This window comes from Sylvia atricapilla, chromosome 9 (assembly GCF_009819655.1).
Source record: "Sylvia atricapilla isolate bSylAtr1 chromosome 9, bSylAtr1.pri, whole genome shotgun sequence".
Classification (NCBI taxonomy): domain Eukaryota; kingdom Metazoa; phylum Chordata; class Aves; order Passeriformes; family Sylviidae; genus Sylvia; species Sylvia atricapilla.
Genome location: NC_089148.1, coordinates 10,652,387 through 10,668,027, shown reverse-complemented (window position 1 = coordinate 10,668,027; position 15,641 = coordinate 10,652,387). Strand labels below are relative to the sequence as shown.

The 15,641-nt window shown below is 51.8% G+C and overlaps 1 protein-coding gene across 1 annotated transcript in view; it reads right to left on the bottom strand.

Moving 5' to 3' along the window:
• PRRX1 (paired related homeobox 1) overlaps positions 1 to 15,424 on the bottom strand; it is a 37,621-nt gene extending 22,197 nt beyond the window's left edge. The window contains exon 1 of the mRNA XM_066324790.1: positions 14,916 to 15,424. Within this exon, the coding sequence (XP_066180887.1) occupies positions 14,916 to 15,156 (241 nt within the window). The 5' untranslated portion in view covers positions 15,157 to 15,424. The remainder of the gene's footprint in view (positions 1 to 14,915) is intronic.
• Between the last annotated feature and the right edge of the window lie 217 nt (positions 15,425 to 15,641).

Genomic DNA, 15,641 nt, shown 5'->3' with positions numbered 1-15,641 from the left:
CATGGAGAAGGAGCCATGGGGTAGAGCTCACAGCAGCCTCCCACAGGAGCTGGGTGTTCAGAGAGGAGGCTGTTTCCTCAAATCCCAAATCCCAAATCCCTCGAGGTGCCTTCCAGAAGGGCAGCCCAGCTTTTCCAGCTGGTTTCAGCTGGCTTACCAAAGGAAATGCTCACAAATGAATGCAACACGCTCTTCTCCTCTGATCTGGCAGTTTTTGAGGAAAACTGGCCAATTTCAAACTAGTTTTGACCATTTGAACAGAAATTGTGAAGATAATTCAGCTCCCATTTGTTTTTTAAAAACCTGGTGTCTTGGTAAAAAGAAAGAGGATTATTAATGCCAGCAGCAAAGACCAAACAGCTGGGTGAGCCCAAGCTTTTAGAAGACACAAGAACCCAGAGTCTCACTGCTGCTCTAACAAAACTAAGGAAAATCCCAGCAGAGTTCAGCCCAGGTTGCTCCATGGGCATCCCCAGAGGTGCACAGTGGCAGGAGCAGCATTGCCACCCACTGCCACCTTCACATAAGCCCTCCTCGCCTTCCTGGTAAGACCAGAGCTGGAAGAGCTGACTGAGCAGACCGAGTTCCAGATTTTGGTGTTTTAACCAATTAATCGTGGGGAAAGCAGAGATGGAGATGATGGGGAGCACAGCACCAACTCTCTCTGTGTGCCCTGCAGGGCGGGGATGTAGCCTCTGCTCCTGGGGGCACGCTGGCCACCCCACCCCGGCCAGCCCAGTGTTCATTCCCCGCTGCCACGGACCTTCCTGTGGGCTTGGACCAGTAGATGGCACCAGAATAACAGAAAAGCCCCTCTGCATCTCCCCAAATGGTCCCGCAGCACCATCCCTTCCCCCAGCACACAGGGCACTGCCACCAGCCCATGGCTTTTAGCTCTCTACTTTACAAGCCTGTTCAGAGCTGACTTCTTCGGAGCTTTGAAAAGTTCCACCACGCAAACTCCGGGAGAAAAGAAAAGAGATTTCAAACTAAGAGATGCCCTGCCTTTTCAAGGCTTATAAAGTATCTTCTTTTTTTCTCCTGCGACTTAGATGCTGTTTTTAAATGAAAGACAGAAACAAAGTATTTATCCAAATCATCTGCTTTCTCCATAATTGCTTTAATTTGGAGAAGGCTTCCCCTGTCCAGCCAGAACTGACAGAAGCTCTCTCCGCCTGCTGCATTTGAACAGGATCTGCACTTCTTCACGTAGAAGCAATTCACTTGAGAAGTGCCAGGCTACATTTTTAGGTAGGAAGATCCCCTTCTTTTTGGCTCTTGTTACTGTCAACACTGTTGGAGGAAAGACCAGTGCTGCTTCCCCAGGAGCTTCTGCTGTCAGCTAATAACATCCCTGACTCCAGCGGGTTGAGCATCACCTCAGCTCTCTCAATACAAGTAAAAGGCTCAGGTCAGGGTGGGCTTTTTCCCCAGGAGGTACCCACCTCTCTCTTGCACACCAGGTGTGTGCACACCACACACAAAGAAGATGTCCCAAAACAGAATTAACAGCCAGTGCACATCCTGCAGCAAAATCCATCCATGTCATAGAGAGTTAAGGATGATCCTATTCCCATTCCTGCCTTTTGGTACCTCCTGATCATCAAGGTGAATAACCATGTTTTCAGAAGGACCCGGGCAAGGCTGATGGTGGTCTCCAGGGATGGTCTGTGCAGCACAGACAGGATTCTCCCAGTCCCTGTCTCAGCTGTGACACATGACAAGATGTACTTGGGCACTACACGGTGACAACAAACACCCCAGAGCTGCAGCCATGGCTCTGCCTGCGGCAGGTTTCATGTGCTTAGGGAGGCACCACGATTGATTCAGAAGCCTGAATCCTGCCTGGAGCGTCTGGGACAAATTCAGAGACCACCTGACTTTTCACACCCAGACTGAGTTTTGAACACAGCTCAGCCCAGCAAAATTTTTAAAGCAGTTTGATTATTTTGATCTTTCCCCCACATCCCTGTTATTAATCATACTGATGGAGAGCGTAATTCCTCCAAACCAAACTGCTTGCCAAACCATTTCTCGGCACATTTTTTTTTACTCAGTGTCCCTTCTAGGAACAGAGCACATTTGGAAACCTCCACGACTCCATACTCCTTGGCCAGCAGCACATCCATGACCACATGTCCACAAACACCGAGCATCAGTGCTGGAAAATGACCACCCCAGCGAGGTGGAGAAAGGCTCCCATTGCCACGGGCTCAGTGCTGGAGCAGAGAACCAGTCATGAGGTCTTTGTTTAATGACCCTTCCCAGAAGAGCTGCCTTTCTCCAGCTCTCTGGGTATTCCTGGTTTAGCAGCTCTTCCCCTGCTGAATGCGCAGCAGAGCAGTGGACACAGGGATGGATGAGTGCTCTGATCATCCCAACCCTGCAAACCCTTCCCTAGGTGCCAGCCCTGCAGAGCCACCTCTGACCTCTCCGGGGAGCTCACTCCACCACTTCAGAGATGTTCTGTCCCAGGAGGATGCTGAGCACGTTTATCCCTCTTCCCACCACTGATTAGATCTGTAGGTCCCTCTGTTTTCCTCATTTTACCCGCAGCTGGCAGGAGACACCGCTCACTGAGAGCCTCAACCTGGCCAGAAACAGCAGCAATCACAAACAAAGCCTGGTGCCTTCAGAGCTGCATTAAACTCCGAGGAGGTCCTGAAATACAAGAGAGAGTCGGGCTATTCCCATGGCTGATGTTTGCCCTTCACAGCTTCTGCAGAGCCTTTCCTATCCCTTATGCCTAACAGTGGGATTTTGGAGAGGGGATTGTCCCATAAACGTGTGGCAGCTGGTTCACAGAAGGGCCTGAGTTATGATCAGAGATGAGGACATCGCTTTCCTGTTGTGTTTCTCGCTATGTTGTGGTTCAAACCTGTAAACAGACTCGTACCAAGTGGAGTTCTGTATTCTCCATCTGGTCCTGTGTCCTGATTTCCTGGCAGGAACATCTCTGACATCGGATTCTGCAGCACATCCTCTGTCCCTCAGCCAGAGCAGAGCTTTTCAGTTTCTGTGTGAGACTCAGCCACAGCATTTCACCCAGTTACCCCAACAGTGAGACCAATAACTCATGGCTGACAAAAGCTGCTCTTCCAAAAGGGCTTCCAGACATTCATGGATGCAGCAGCCAGCGCTCTCCTTTGGAGTCATTTCTAGTGATTACACAGCATCTCACAGCTAAAAAATGCGTTTCCTACCTCCTCTGAATGCATGTCTGGCTTTTGCTCGCAGCCACTGGCTCTCATTCCACCTCTGGTGGATTAAAGGCAGGGGGAAGAAAGAGTTCTACCTATAAAGTCCTAGAAATGTGGATTCCAATCCATCATCACAAGTGTCTGGAAGAACCCTTGTCACTGCGTGGCCTGAAAGGGCCAGTGATACATCACACAATCCAAAGTGCTCCCACTCAAGAGTGGAGATCAGGGAAGCAGAGCAGAGAGCAAAGTCCTTCTGAGGATTCCTGGAGTGCAGCGCCATGGGTGTAGCAAGAGAGGCAGGGAGAACAGGGAGCCTGGCATCAAAAAACAAGAAAATCAGGATTCAGCACGCAGCTCCACACAGAGTTCTTCAACCCCCCCAGAACAAGGCATTCTCTTCATTTGCTGGCCGTAACCTCCTCCAGACCCTGGCTCTCTCTGGTCAGAGGAACACACAAAATACATAAAGGCAAGGGTGAACCTGCCCAGACTGATGATGGGCAGATTTCTGAGGTGGTTTTCCTGCTAATCATATCCTAGTTTTTCTTTTCCATCATTACATCCAGTGACTGTGATCCTTCCCTAGCCACGTTTTCCCTCAGCTCAATGGGTGTCTCTTGCCCCACAGGCATCCCAGCTGCACACAGCACAGCAACTTGCCTGGAATGTGGGGGAAATTCAGAAGCAGCACCATTGTGCTGGCCAGAACAGATGAAACTCAGGATTAAACAAGCTCCCACTAAAGTCAACGCAGCCACTGAAACTTGGGAGGATTCCTTTTCCCAAGGTAGGACGAGCTCTATGCTGTTTATTCCTTGACACATTTGTCTCAGTCAGCTCTGTGATTGAAGCCGCAACAAGGTTTCCTTCCAAGGAAATCTCTTCCAAGGTTTCCTTATCCTCTCTAGACCTGGGAGGATTTCCCTACTGCCTCACATCTGCAACGGCAGTAGGAGGGCTTGGAAATCAGTTTATACTTGAGCCTGAGCACCTCTTCTTTCCTTCTAAACTGGGGCCGGAGCTCTCAACCTCTTCTCTGGACTCTGACTCAGTTTGCACCTTCCGTGACACACAGCTTGCCCGAACAGAACCCACCTGGAGCCCTCCTCAAGGCTGACAGCACAGTGAGGGGATGCCCCACAAACAAGGCAAAACTGTAGGACATGCTGGGGGGTGAGAAACATCTGCCTCTCATAAAGATGTGACATTTTGCATTGAGCAGGAGAGCTGGTCCAAGGCCAGACAAGCAGATTTGCAAAAGGCACGGATCCACGGCGCTCCAGCTGGCACTTGACACCGGCAGATCCCGTGCTGCCCTCCTTGCCAGGGCACCACACAGAAACACTGCACTGTGATGTGGGGAAATCTCTGTGATCTCACACCAGAGGAGCACGGGCAGCCTTTTTCCCCCGGCAAGCCAAATTTCTCTGCTGGGAATCGGTGGCGGAGACGAGATGGGTCCATCCCGCCAGGCTCCCGTGGGGAGCAGCTCTCCCACAGCTGGAGGGGCTTGGCTGGTGGCAGGGCATTGAGCAGGAGGGTTAGCACCAAAATAGGTCATTAGTGAGAGACGTGGGGTTCTGCATTCTTCTCCAGGCCCCGCATTTTCCTAACGGGAATGCCTCAGAAAACCCAGTGGGGGGGAAAGAGGAATTTACAGTTCCCTTCCAAAAACCAGTCTTTTGTTTGTTTGATCGTTTTTTTTTAAATGATCGAGTAACTTGTGAATACATTTTCTGATGATTCCCACATCCTCCCAGCTGGAGAACGGTTCATGAACAGACTCCAAGCTCTGTAAATGAGCTTGTTAGTCATAAGTCTTCAAACAGGCCTGATAAACAACTTTCAGCCTGCAGGATATTCATCAACCATTCTGTCTGCCTGGTCTCCTGACACTAATTTATTATTTACAATGAGAGATCCCTCTCCTAAATCACAGGTGATTGTTTCTCTTTACTGATTAGTTGATTAAAAAAAAAAAAAATTGAGGAGAAACAATGAAAAACAAATCACAAACAAGCATAGTGCTGCAAGCACTTAGTCCTGAGCAGTCCTCCTAGTTTCCATGACACGTATCAGAAGTTTTCCAAATGAAACAAACTGTAAGTAACGATCTTTTTTGGCCCAACATTCAAGAGCAGGCTGTAGCCAAGAAAAAGAGTGTGACCATCCCAACCAGCCGCTGGGAATTTCACTGCCTGCCACCAAAGGCTCCGGGGACCTTCCAGCTGATCGGCACGTGCTGCTCCTTTTCATCCTTTGGGCTCATGGAGAGCCCAGGCACCTCAAGATGTTCAGGAGATTCACATCCACGTGGCAAAAATCTGCCTTTGGAAACTGTTTCAGCCCCTGGGTGGGTTCACACCACAAACAGCTCTTGCCCCAGGGGCGTGGGGTGCACCCAGGAGCACCCCAGCATCAGGTGGGTTCCCTGCAGGAAAAAACCTTGCTGAGGTATTGCTCCAGATCATGGAGGGGAATATTCTCAATGCTAACTCCACAAAGGCAGGCAGATGAAATAGCAATTTGCTGGGGATGGTGCAGAAGAAGGAGAAGCTTCCCAAACTGCTGTTTAAGCCAAGCTCTTACACAACATAGCCAGAAAATTCCAAATGAGGGCCCAGGGCTCATAGCCATAGTACCCAGCTATACTGGTAGGAAAACTGAGGCATGGCAAGGTGATCCTGGTCAAGTTATGGCACCGAGTACACAGAAAAACAGATCTCAAGATTCTGTGGCCAACACACAAAGGTGTATTTGAGCAACCAAAGGCAGGCTGGGTCATCTGGTCTGCAGTTTGGAGGAATACAAAGCTGCCTGTTCCAACCGAGATTTCAGGTGCAAGCCTTTTCTGGGTAGGCTGCTCCCAGCACCAGTGCACACCTGACCCTAAAAACCTGCCCTGCAGTTCTCCCAAGTGGAGTGGCCCTCACTGCCTGGGGAACATATGGAGCAAATGCCCTCCTCAACAGGCTGCCCTGTGTGTGTGCATCAAATCCACACTGTGCAGCACACAACTCCTTGTGTGTGTGCATCAAATCCACACTGTGCTTCCACCACCACCTCAGCTCCCACAGAGAGACACAGAGTCCCATCAGCAGGCACAGTAAAGACAGCAGGATGCAGAGCTTGGCTCTGGGCTGGTCCTGAGAGCTTTTTTCCTCTCCCTCACTGTGAGATCACCAACACATTTGCTCTGACAAACTCAAGTACTCAGCACTGGACAGGCAGCACTACCAGCCCGTGCCTACAGCCAGCCTTCCCTGGGACACAGCCTGGTCTCCAGCCTTCTCCAGCACTGCCAGCACAGGAACCATCCACTCCAAGCAGGAACTCTGGATTCACAAACCTCTGCTCTGTGCCTTCTATCCAGGAAAAGAGGTGAGGCTGCTGGCAGGATAAAGCGGCATTTCGGGACATAAGGTAGGGAGAGAGCTGTAAAGCTTTGTGAGAAACCAGGCCAGGCGTGGTGGGGACAGGAGCTGCCTGCAGAGCCACCAGCAAGGCCAGCCCTCTGCAGCAGCAGGCCCAGAGCATTAACACTCTGTTTTCACTGTTACGGCTCAGGCACTTTTCCCTTTTAAGTCCAATCCATCCCCACAGAGCCCCGACGCTGCTGAGCTGACACGGGGAGAAGTGACAGCTCTTTGAAAGCTGCAAGCATCCCGCTATTTTTTTTTTTTAAACAAATGTGGATCGTATTAGTGACACTTCCAAAAAAAGAAGATGAATTCCAGAGGCGCTGAGCAGGTCTTGAGGGCCTTGCTGGCACGTCGGCTGCAGCTCAGCCCAGCTCTCCCACCACTCATCCAGCAGCCACGAGCAACAAACCCCAGAGCAAGCAGCTCCAGGCCCCCAGGAACTCAAACCTCCACTGCTACAGCACCTCCACTGAGAGGGCTGGAAGCTACTTGGAAGCTGCCTTCTGCAGCCACCCATCCTTGCTCCATCAGCACCAGGCACCCTGCTTTGATCCCAGTGCCCTGCTGCTCCTGTCAGAGCCCGATTCCATTTTCCTTTTTCAAGTCTGCCCACTCAGCAGCTGCTGCTGGCAATTCCCTCTTGCTCCAGACTGGCAGGACCATGGGTAACTTTGATTTTGCTTTGGTCAAGGAGGCCACAGGAGATTTTCATCCGCTGGTGGGCTCAGAGCAGGAAGCAGTGTCCCCAAGCTCCTGATGAGTTCCAGCTCTCGGTGCAAAAGCAGTTTTGCTGCCTGAGCAGCTCATCAAGACGTGCAGAGGGTCCCAGCCAGATCTTGAGCGTCTCTTTGGACATTTGCCCTGCCCAGCAGTCTTGCTGACTGGCTGGAGTTTCTCCTGTAGGAAAATTTCTCTAGCCAGAATGGGGGGAAATTTGGGTGGAATATGAACTGGATGCTGCAATAGGATGTAGTGATTCGTTAAGAGCGCAGCTGGCTCCCTTTGCCTCTCATCTAACCTTCCCTTCCAGGAACACGAGGCACCAGGATGTCCTGGGCTGCCACCCCAAGGCAAATGTTCACTTCATATGGGCACGTATGAAATCCAGACTGTCTGGGACAGTGCTTTAAACAGTGGTGTAACCTTTTCCCGGCCTCTGGAGGTGAGAGAGGAGCCCAGAACACTATGTAAGCTGAAATAGATGCTCCCTGGCTTGCTCATCAGGCCTCTCTTCCCTCTTGGCCTTCAGAGACTCATCCTTGCTGATGCCAGCTTTCCACTGCAGGAGGTGGCCCCCAGCTTCAGCACCACTGCTCCCTTCCCTTCTCAGCCAGAATCCTCCAGACATTCTCACTTGGAAGAAACTTCTCTTCAAGTGATGCCCCCAAAGTGCCAGCAGAGAGACAGCCCAGCTCTGCTGAGCCCCCATCCCCACCTCACAGCATTTTTCAGGGCTACACACAGACATGAGCTGGGCCCAGCAGGAAGAGTGCAGGAAAGGAAACACAGGGCAAACCTACATTTAAAATACAGAGGTGAAAAACTTCAAATTATCTCCAGTAAGGAATAAAATCGACTGAATTCTTCCCTGTGAGGGTGGGGAGGCCCTGGCACAGGTTGCCCAGAGAAGCTGTGGCTGCCCCTGGATCCCTGGAAGTGTTCACAGCCAGGCTGGACAGGGCTGGGAGCAAGCTGGGACAGTGCAAGGTGTCAGCATTGGAACTGGATGATCTTTAAGGCCCTTCCTACCCAAACCATTCTGGAATTCCATAAAACCAGTCACAGCTGAAAAGCCCCTGAGGTGCTGAGGAACTTCTGAGGAGCTGTGCTGGCCCTGGACAATGGGAAAACTGTCCCAACACAGGGTGACAAAGGACAAATCCCTATATTGTAGGACTGGTGGCACTTACATCTACACCTGTGAGTTTCCACTGACACAGCCTGTAACACAGAGCCTCTGCAGGGATTTCCAGTGGGCAGTAAGAGGTTGAATTGCTGCTGTATCTCCCCCTCAGGAGGAGGCACTGCTGCCATCCTTCTCCATAGCTGCCAGATTGCCATAAAACCCACTGGGATTTCACCCCTCCTTTGAGCTGTCTGCTCTCCCACCAGAAGATATTTCTGAAGTTATTCCCCACATGTAGCAACCAAACAACAGGTTTTTCTTGGGGGCACCAGACTTAAAACCAGCTCCACCACACAAGCAGAAGCTGAAGCCTCTCTGTACCCTGCGTGTAACGCCGAGAGGACAGTTCAAACATCAGAGGTGTGGACAACAGCTCCTCCAGCCAGACTGTGATGATTCTCACTTCAAATCTCCACAATCCGCCCCAAAATCCAAGGCTCCTTTAGGAAAGGCGAGCAGGGTGGGGAACCAGCAGTGCAGTGATTCATCCTCTCCAGAAACAGAGGCCCAAGTCTGGAATACTGTGACACTTGGTAAATATTCGTGATGTACTTCATTATGCAACAGAGGCCCAGCAGGAGCACAACTCCCTCAGGGCTACTTAATATGGGTTTCAAAAACGATTAAAGATATCATAAACAACTCGCAACCAGGAATAAACACCTATAATCCCATCAAGTCATTCTGGTGATGTCAAAAACCATGGGAGTCAACTAGGTTGCCAGGGGGAAAAATAAAAATACATCCTTGGAGAAACTGCAGTTCTGTAATTCTGTGTCTGCCTTGTCAAAGACCCAACTCTCCCTCTCCAACCCTGCTTATGCTCTTTTCCTTTCAGGCTTTCACAGATTTTGATGCATCCTGCACTTCTGCCGAGAGGCAAAGGGATCCAGCTCCTGACTGCACACAGCAAAACAGTTCCATGCCTGCACAGAAATACTCTACTGGCCGAGAAAAAAAAAAAAAAAGAAAAAAGAAAAAAAAAAAAAAAAAAAAACAACAACAAAAAAACCACCTCCTTTTGCATGACTCAAGGCTGCTGGTCAAGTCTTCAAAAACTAGTACTCATCCACTGGCACAGACATAAGTGGTCCATTGAATCGCATGCAATGACTCGTGTGAGTAAGGCCTGCACAAATTAACCCTGAGATAATATTTTCCCATGCAATCACTGCTTTATACATCATCAAAAAGATGGAAAATAGAGCGGCTAGCAGTGGAAACTCGGTGCAGATGACAGAAAGCTGATGTTCATTAAAAGCGTTCAAGCAGTTTAGACCAAACCTTTCGGTTTTTATGAGAGATTTCAAAATCTAATTTTCATGGAAATGTTTTCATTACATTAAGGGGGGAAGGAGGGAAAGTAAAAACGTTCGGCAGAATCTTTTTCGAATTAAAAAGTTGGAAGCTCTGAGTGGATGGATTGAAAACACAAATACCATCAGCAAATTATGAGACCATGAGAACCAGGAAGCAAAACTGATTATGATCAAAAAAAAGTGAAATTCACAAACAAATAGAAGTTTCTTTTCACCCGTCAAAAGGAAAAGCATTCACAAACAGAGCCAGCTCTCTCCTCTAAATTCACATGGCTCTTTTCCCTTTGTCAATAACAGTACCTTGAACACTTTCGTTTATTCCTTTGAGGAGTTTTTTATTTAAGACTCCAGATATGTGGCAGAGCTACATTTCCATCTTCTGTCTTTGTCCAGAAGCTGCAGAAATCAACATAACAAACACAAAACTGCACTTTTCCCACTTCAAACTGCAGGACTCAGGGATGTAAGAAAAATATCTGACAGCGCGATACTCGCTGCAGTAACCAGACATCTTCCAGCCTGAGGACAAAATTAGGTAGATATGCCCGAGGAACATAAATGGAAAGGAGTTAATCCAACTTCTAACAACTGCTTGGTGTTAGTTATCTGTTACTCAACCTTTAGTCAAGCGAGGTCTCCTCAAAGCCTCGAGGATCCGCGCAGTAAAACCGGCACGCGCAAAGATTTTTCCGACAAAGAGCTGCGTTTTTCACGCAGATAATTTATAACAAGCGCCTCAAAAATAATAAAGACCTGATCCTCGCTTTTCCTACATCGGTTTCTGGAAGAGGAGAACTCTGGAGAGTCTTTCCTGAGGAAGATTTGCCACTGTCCACGGGGATCGAGGCACCGGCCAGTTTCCCTGGCTCACCCCGGTGTAACCTGTGGACACCAGCACCAGCTGCTGCCTGAAGAGTCTTTGTCCACCGGCAGGACAAGACAGGAAGAAAACTCCTAGGTTTAATCAATTTTTCCCTCCTCTATCTATTGGTTGTACATCCCCTTGTACATGGGCTCAGCATCTTCTGGGCATAAGGGCTGTGATTTACAAACAAAAGAGATGCTTAATGCTCCAAGATAACACAAAGGTTTGCAAAGAAAACCCTGCAGCTGCCCCAGGCACTTCTTTCACCTTCATCCTCAGCAACTCAGCAGCCCAAGGAATTGCTTTCCACATTTCCAAGCAGTGGCAGAGCTTTTCCACCTCTTTTACGAAGGTGTATTTTTTTTTTTTTTTTTTTGTGAAGGATGGGGAGGCACAGGAGCACAGACAATTCCATACTTAGACACGCTCTTTTACTCCTGCAACAACCTCACTTGTTCTGATTAAAAAGAGGCAGTTAAGGCAAAATGAACAGCCATGTGGGAGCGGACACAAAGTCCTCAGGATCCTGTTTCAGACAGCCAGGAGCAGCAGTCAGATGGTTTAAGCCCAGGCAGCAAGGGAGAGATCCCTGCCCCAGCTCATCCTTCCAGCCTGTGACTCGCCGCTCCCCGAGCTGCCTCCAAACCCTGCTCCAGCGAACAGAGCCATCCTCAGCCCCCCCGAATCTGTCGGTCCTTTCTTGAAATAACACCTATTTCTGATCTGTGCAAAAGCCGGGGGTGACGAGCCCCATCAGCCAACAGTGTGATGAAAAAGCCTTTCCTCAGCCTGCTGCCAGAGCAGAGGGGCTGAAGCCACACGGGAGCTCTGCTTGACCTGCCTGAGCAGAGGAACGTCACTCACCTTGTCCCAGCAGGGTTTCTGGGACTTCTTGAGAAGGAGCAGCAGTACTGAGGCGTCACGATGCTCACTGGGGCAGGACAAAAGTCATGGGGGGACTCAGGTAGCCTTTACTCAGCTTTAATTATGAATCAGCCCCCTGACTAGCCAGCACTTTTATACTGAAGAGAGATTAAAGGACAGCAATAACCCCAAAACACAGAACTTGAGCATGTAACGGACTGAAGCACGGTTTACTCGCTTCTTACAAAAGAAATCCCAGCGTAACAATTTTTCTTTTGCTGTTCACGCTTTCTTCACACCATTTTATGAGCCATCCACAGTGAGTCTCAAACAAACCAACAACAACAAAAAAGCGGAAGTCAAAAATACCCATCTGAAAAAAAACACCCAAACAAACAACAATTGATAATTACCCCAGAGCCACAAGCTTTGTGAACCCTCAGGCAAGTGACAGGTTTCTGTCACCCTCAAAAGGGCACAAAAAGAAATAGGAGCTTCATTGCCTTTTCTGGGAAGCTTGGGGGATCCCCTCACTGAGCTGGGACCTGCATTTCCATCCCAGCTTTAGCCAGAGTGAGCCAAAGTCGTGCTACCACAGCAAGAGTTGGTTTTATCTTAACAGGTTATTTTGTGACAAATTGGACCTGGGGTTGCAAAGCCTTCCCAGCTAAGCAGCAGAGGCAGGGAGGTTTGCCCTGACGTTTCTCAGGGTTTTGGGGTAAGGTTTTCAGAGCTAGAAGTTGAACCGAAGTTGATAACAATGACAGCTCCTCAGCACTGCTGAAAACTCAGCTTCCTTCGCCCACGGACAGCTCTCCCTGTACATATTACAATCACAGCTACACCCAGGAATGGTTTTTCTTTTTAATAAGAGAGAGACGTTTTCTCCTGAACCTCTCTCAAATAAAATAGTGGTGAAATATTTCCTTCAATCTCAAACGTCCCAATAAAACCTCTTGTCATTTCTGCATCAAACTACTTCTCCTAATTTATGTCTACAAAAACAGCAAAAATAATTTGGTTTTTTACTTCAGTTTGTGACAGAAATCCGTGACACACCAGCTGACTTTCCTTCAGGTTGGAAGAAAGTTTTTACTACACTTGAGAAATCCACCATTTCTTCAAACGGCTTTTACCTTTTCTCACTTAAAAACACGGAGAGCAACTGAGCCCTGTGTTAGCTTTTCCACTGAACTAGTTTGCATTTCTCACCGAGAAAAGCTCAAAGCTCTGCTGCACTTCCTAGCTCCAGCACGGTCCTTTTCCTGCATGGATTGCACAACACTTCACAGAACACATGCAGCAGGTAGGGAAACTGAGGCACGGAGATTCCCGGGATGTGCTAAATGCATCCATGAGAGAGCCAGAAAGCCGAGATGACAGTTCTGCCCAGTAAACCTGGAAGAATTTATTCCTCCCCTGTCCTTTTAATTCTGTCGTTGCTTACTTTAGAATACTTCTAAAACTTTCTAATTCACTGCAACGGTATTAAAACTTTGACAGTGCTCAGAGAATTTATAAATTATTTGAGGCTGTAGTTTGGTCCCTGCTCAGCAGTGCTGTCTAGAAAACAAGCGCTTAGAATGCTTTTTTGCGGGGGTTCTTTTCATGCTCTTAAGAGCAAGGTGAGTACTGGTGAAACGCAATTCCCCTTTTCCACGCTGACTGAGCTCGCAGTTGGCAAAGGGCAACATCAGGAGTAAATCAGAGTAAATCAGGAGTAAATCCAAATAAAATATGATGAACTAAATTGGGTACAGAGCAGAAGTGAAAAAAACATTGTCTGCATTTGCTATCTTGGGGATTCACCCATGGCACAAGGAGCTGAATCGGGGGCAGCCGTAATCGCTGTTTTCCCCACTAAAACACACACACGCGCCTTTAGAGCCAGAAATTGCAATTTTTCGGGTCCTGGGAAAGGAAATATTTTGAAGCCGTGTCCCAGCGGCGCTCGGGCCGGCTCTCGGGGGCAGAGGAGCCGCTCCGGCAGCCGGGTCCCGCTCGCTCCGTTCCCGAGCGCGCTCCTGGAGGATGCTCCCCGCCGGGACCGCATCCGGCCGGGCCGAGCGCGGGCATCCCACGGGCGCTCCTGCAAGGAGCGGCTGCTTTTGGGAAAGCTTCCCCCTTCCCCAGCTCGGTTTCCTTTGGAATACCGAGAAAACCACGTCGGATCCACGGGAAAAAAAGAGGATCGGAGGCGGCTCCCAGGAGAAAGAAAAAAAAAAAAAAGAAAAAAAAAAAAGAAAAAAAAAAGAACAACCAAAATTTAAACCAACAAAAAATCGAAAAGCGAACGAAAATTGCAATTGGCATTTTCGTTCGCTTCTCGTTTCGTAGGTTTTTTCCCCCCCGTTTTTCGCCGGGAAGCTCCCTCGGAAGCTCCCCCGTGTCCGCAGCCGCGGCCAGCCCGGATCTCCACGGAAACTCCCGGCCAGTCCCTGCGGCCGGGGATATAATTATTTTAACAGAGAGCGGGTAAAGGGGAGTTATTGACCCTGCACACTCCCTCAGCCTTTCTGACAGCGCTGTCCTCGGGAAACAACACGCGGTGTTTGGGAAACGTGCGCAAGCCGGCGCCCATCCCGCTGGCTCACGGCTGCTCCAGTTCCCCAGCTCGGGCAGCGCAGAGCCGGCTCTGCCCCGCCGTCCTGCCCTGCCCTGCCCTGCCCTGCCCGCCGGCTCCGGACCAGCGAGAACCGGGGCTCCCGGGAGAGGGAATGTGCCGCTCCACCTGGGAGCCGCGCTCGCACCCTCGGGCTGTTGGCGAGCCCCGAGGCTCCCGGCGGGGCATCGGACACTGGCCCGGACACATCCAGAGCCCTGAGCAGCCTCCCGCTGCTCCCAAAACCACGGCGCCGGTGCCCGCCACGACGGGCCGGGGGGACGGGCGGATGGACGGTGGGATGGATGGACGGTGGGACGGAGGGACGGATGGATGGATGGATGGATGGATGCGGCTCAGCGCCTACCGCGCCTCGCCCCGTCCAGCCAAGCGCCGTTCTCAGCCCATGCCGGCTGAGGGGATGGAGGATCTGCCCGCTTCTGCCCCCGGGATGTTCTCCGGTTCTCCGCGGGGCGCAAGAGCCACGGCACGGGACCCGAGCGGCGCGGCGGCTTAGCGCAGGTCGCCCCTTTCTCGGGACGCGGCTGGGGGAAAACACGGGTTTTCACACGCCGGCGGGTGCCGACCCCGCCGGGGCTCCCCGCACCGGGAGCAGGGCGGCTCGGGGAGCGGGGAAAGCCGGGCCGGGCACCAGCGGAGCCCCCTCGGAGCCGGCACCGCCCGCCGCGGCTGCCCCGGCCAGAGATGGAAGGGGAGGACGTCCCCGCACTTACTGTCCTGCTGCGGGGTATCGCTGCCGCTGGTCAGCCCGGGGGACTCCAACAAGCTCCGGCCGGGCTCGCCGCCGCCCTCCTCCGCCTGGGCGGCCACCATGTCGCCCGCCTCCTCCAGGTCCAGCAGGTGACTCACGGAGAAGTTCTTCTTGGCTTGTAAATTGTCCAGGCCGGCGGGGCCGTCGAGGCGGGCGGGCAGCAGGGCCTGCCTGTCCATGGCGTGGGCATAGCTGGACGCCATGGTGCCGAGCGGGGCTTTTCTGCCCTCGGCCCCCGCGGGCGCCCCCCGCGCCCCCCCAGCCGCCGGCCCTCCGAGGGGGGGAACGCGCACGGAGCGGAGCGGGGGGAACGGGACGGGACGGCACCCGACGGCGGCGGGTAGGGGAGCCCGAAGGGGAGCGGGCAGGGCCGGGCTTAAAACATGCCGGAGGGGAGAGGCGGCGGCCGGCTCGGGGCGCCGGGGCGGCGGCGCGGGGAGCTGCCGCCGGCCGAGAGGCTCAGGGCGGCTGTGGGGCCGCTGGGGCGGGTGCGCCCCGTCCCTCCGCCCCCGCTGCCGCCGGCTCCGCTCCCTCCGCCCCTGCGCTGCCCTCCCCTCCCCTCGGCCCCGCACTTCAAACGGCGGGGGCGGCTCCGCGCCGCTCCGGGCACCCGCGGGAGGCCGGCCCCGCCGGGACGTGGCACCGGCACGGGGCTGGCGGCTCCGGCCCCGCCTGGAGCCGCTCGCTG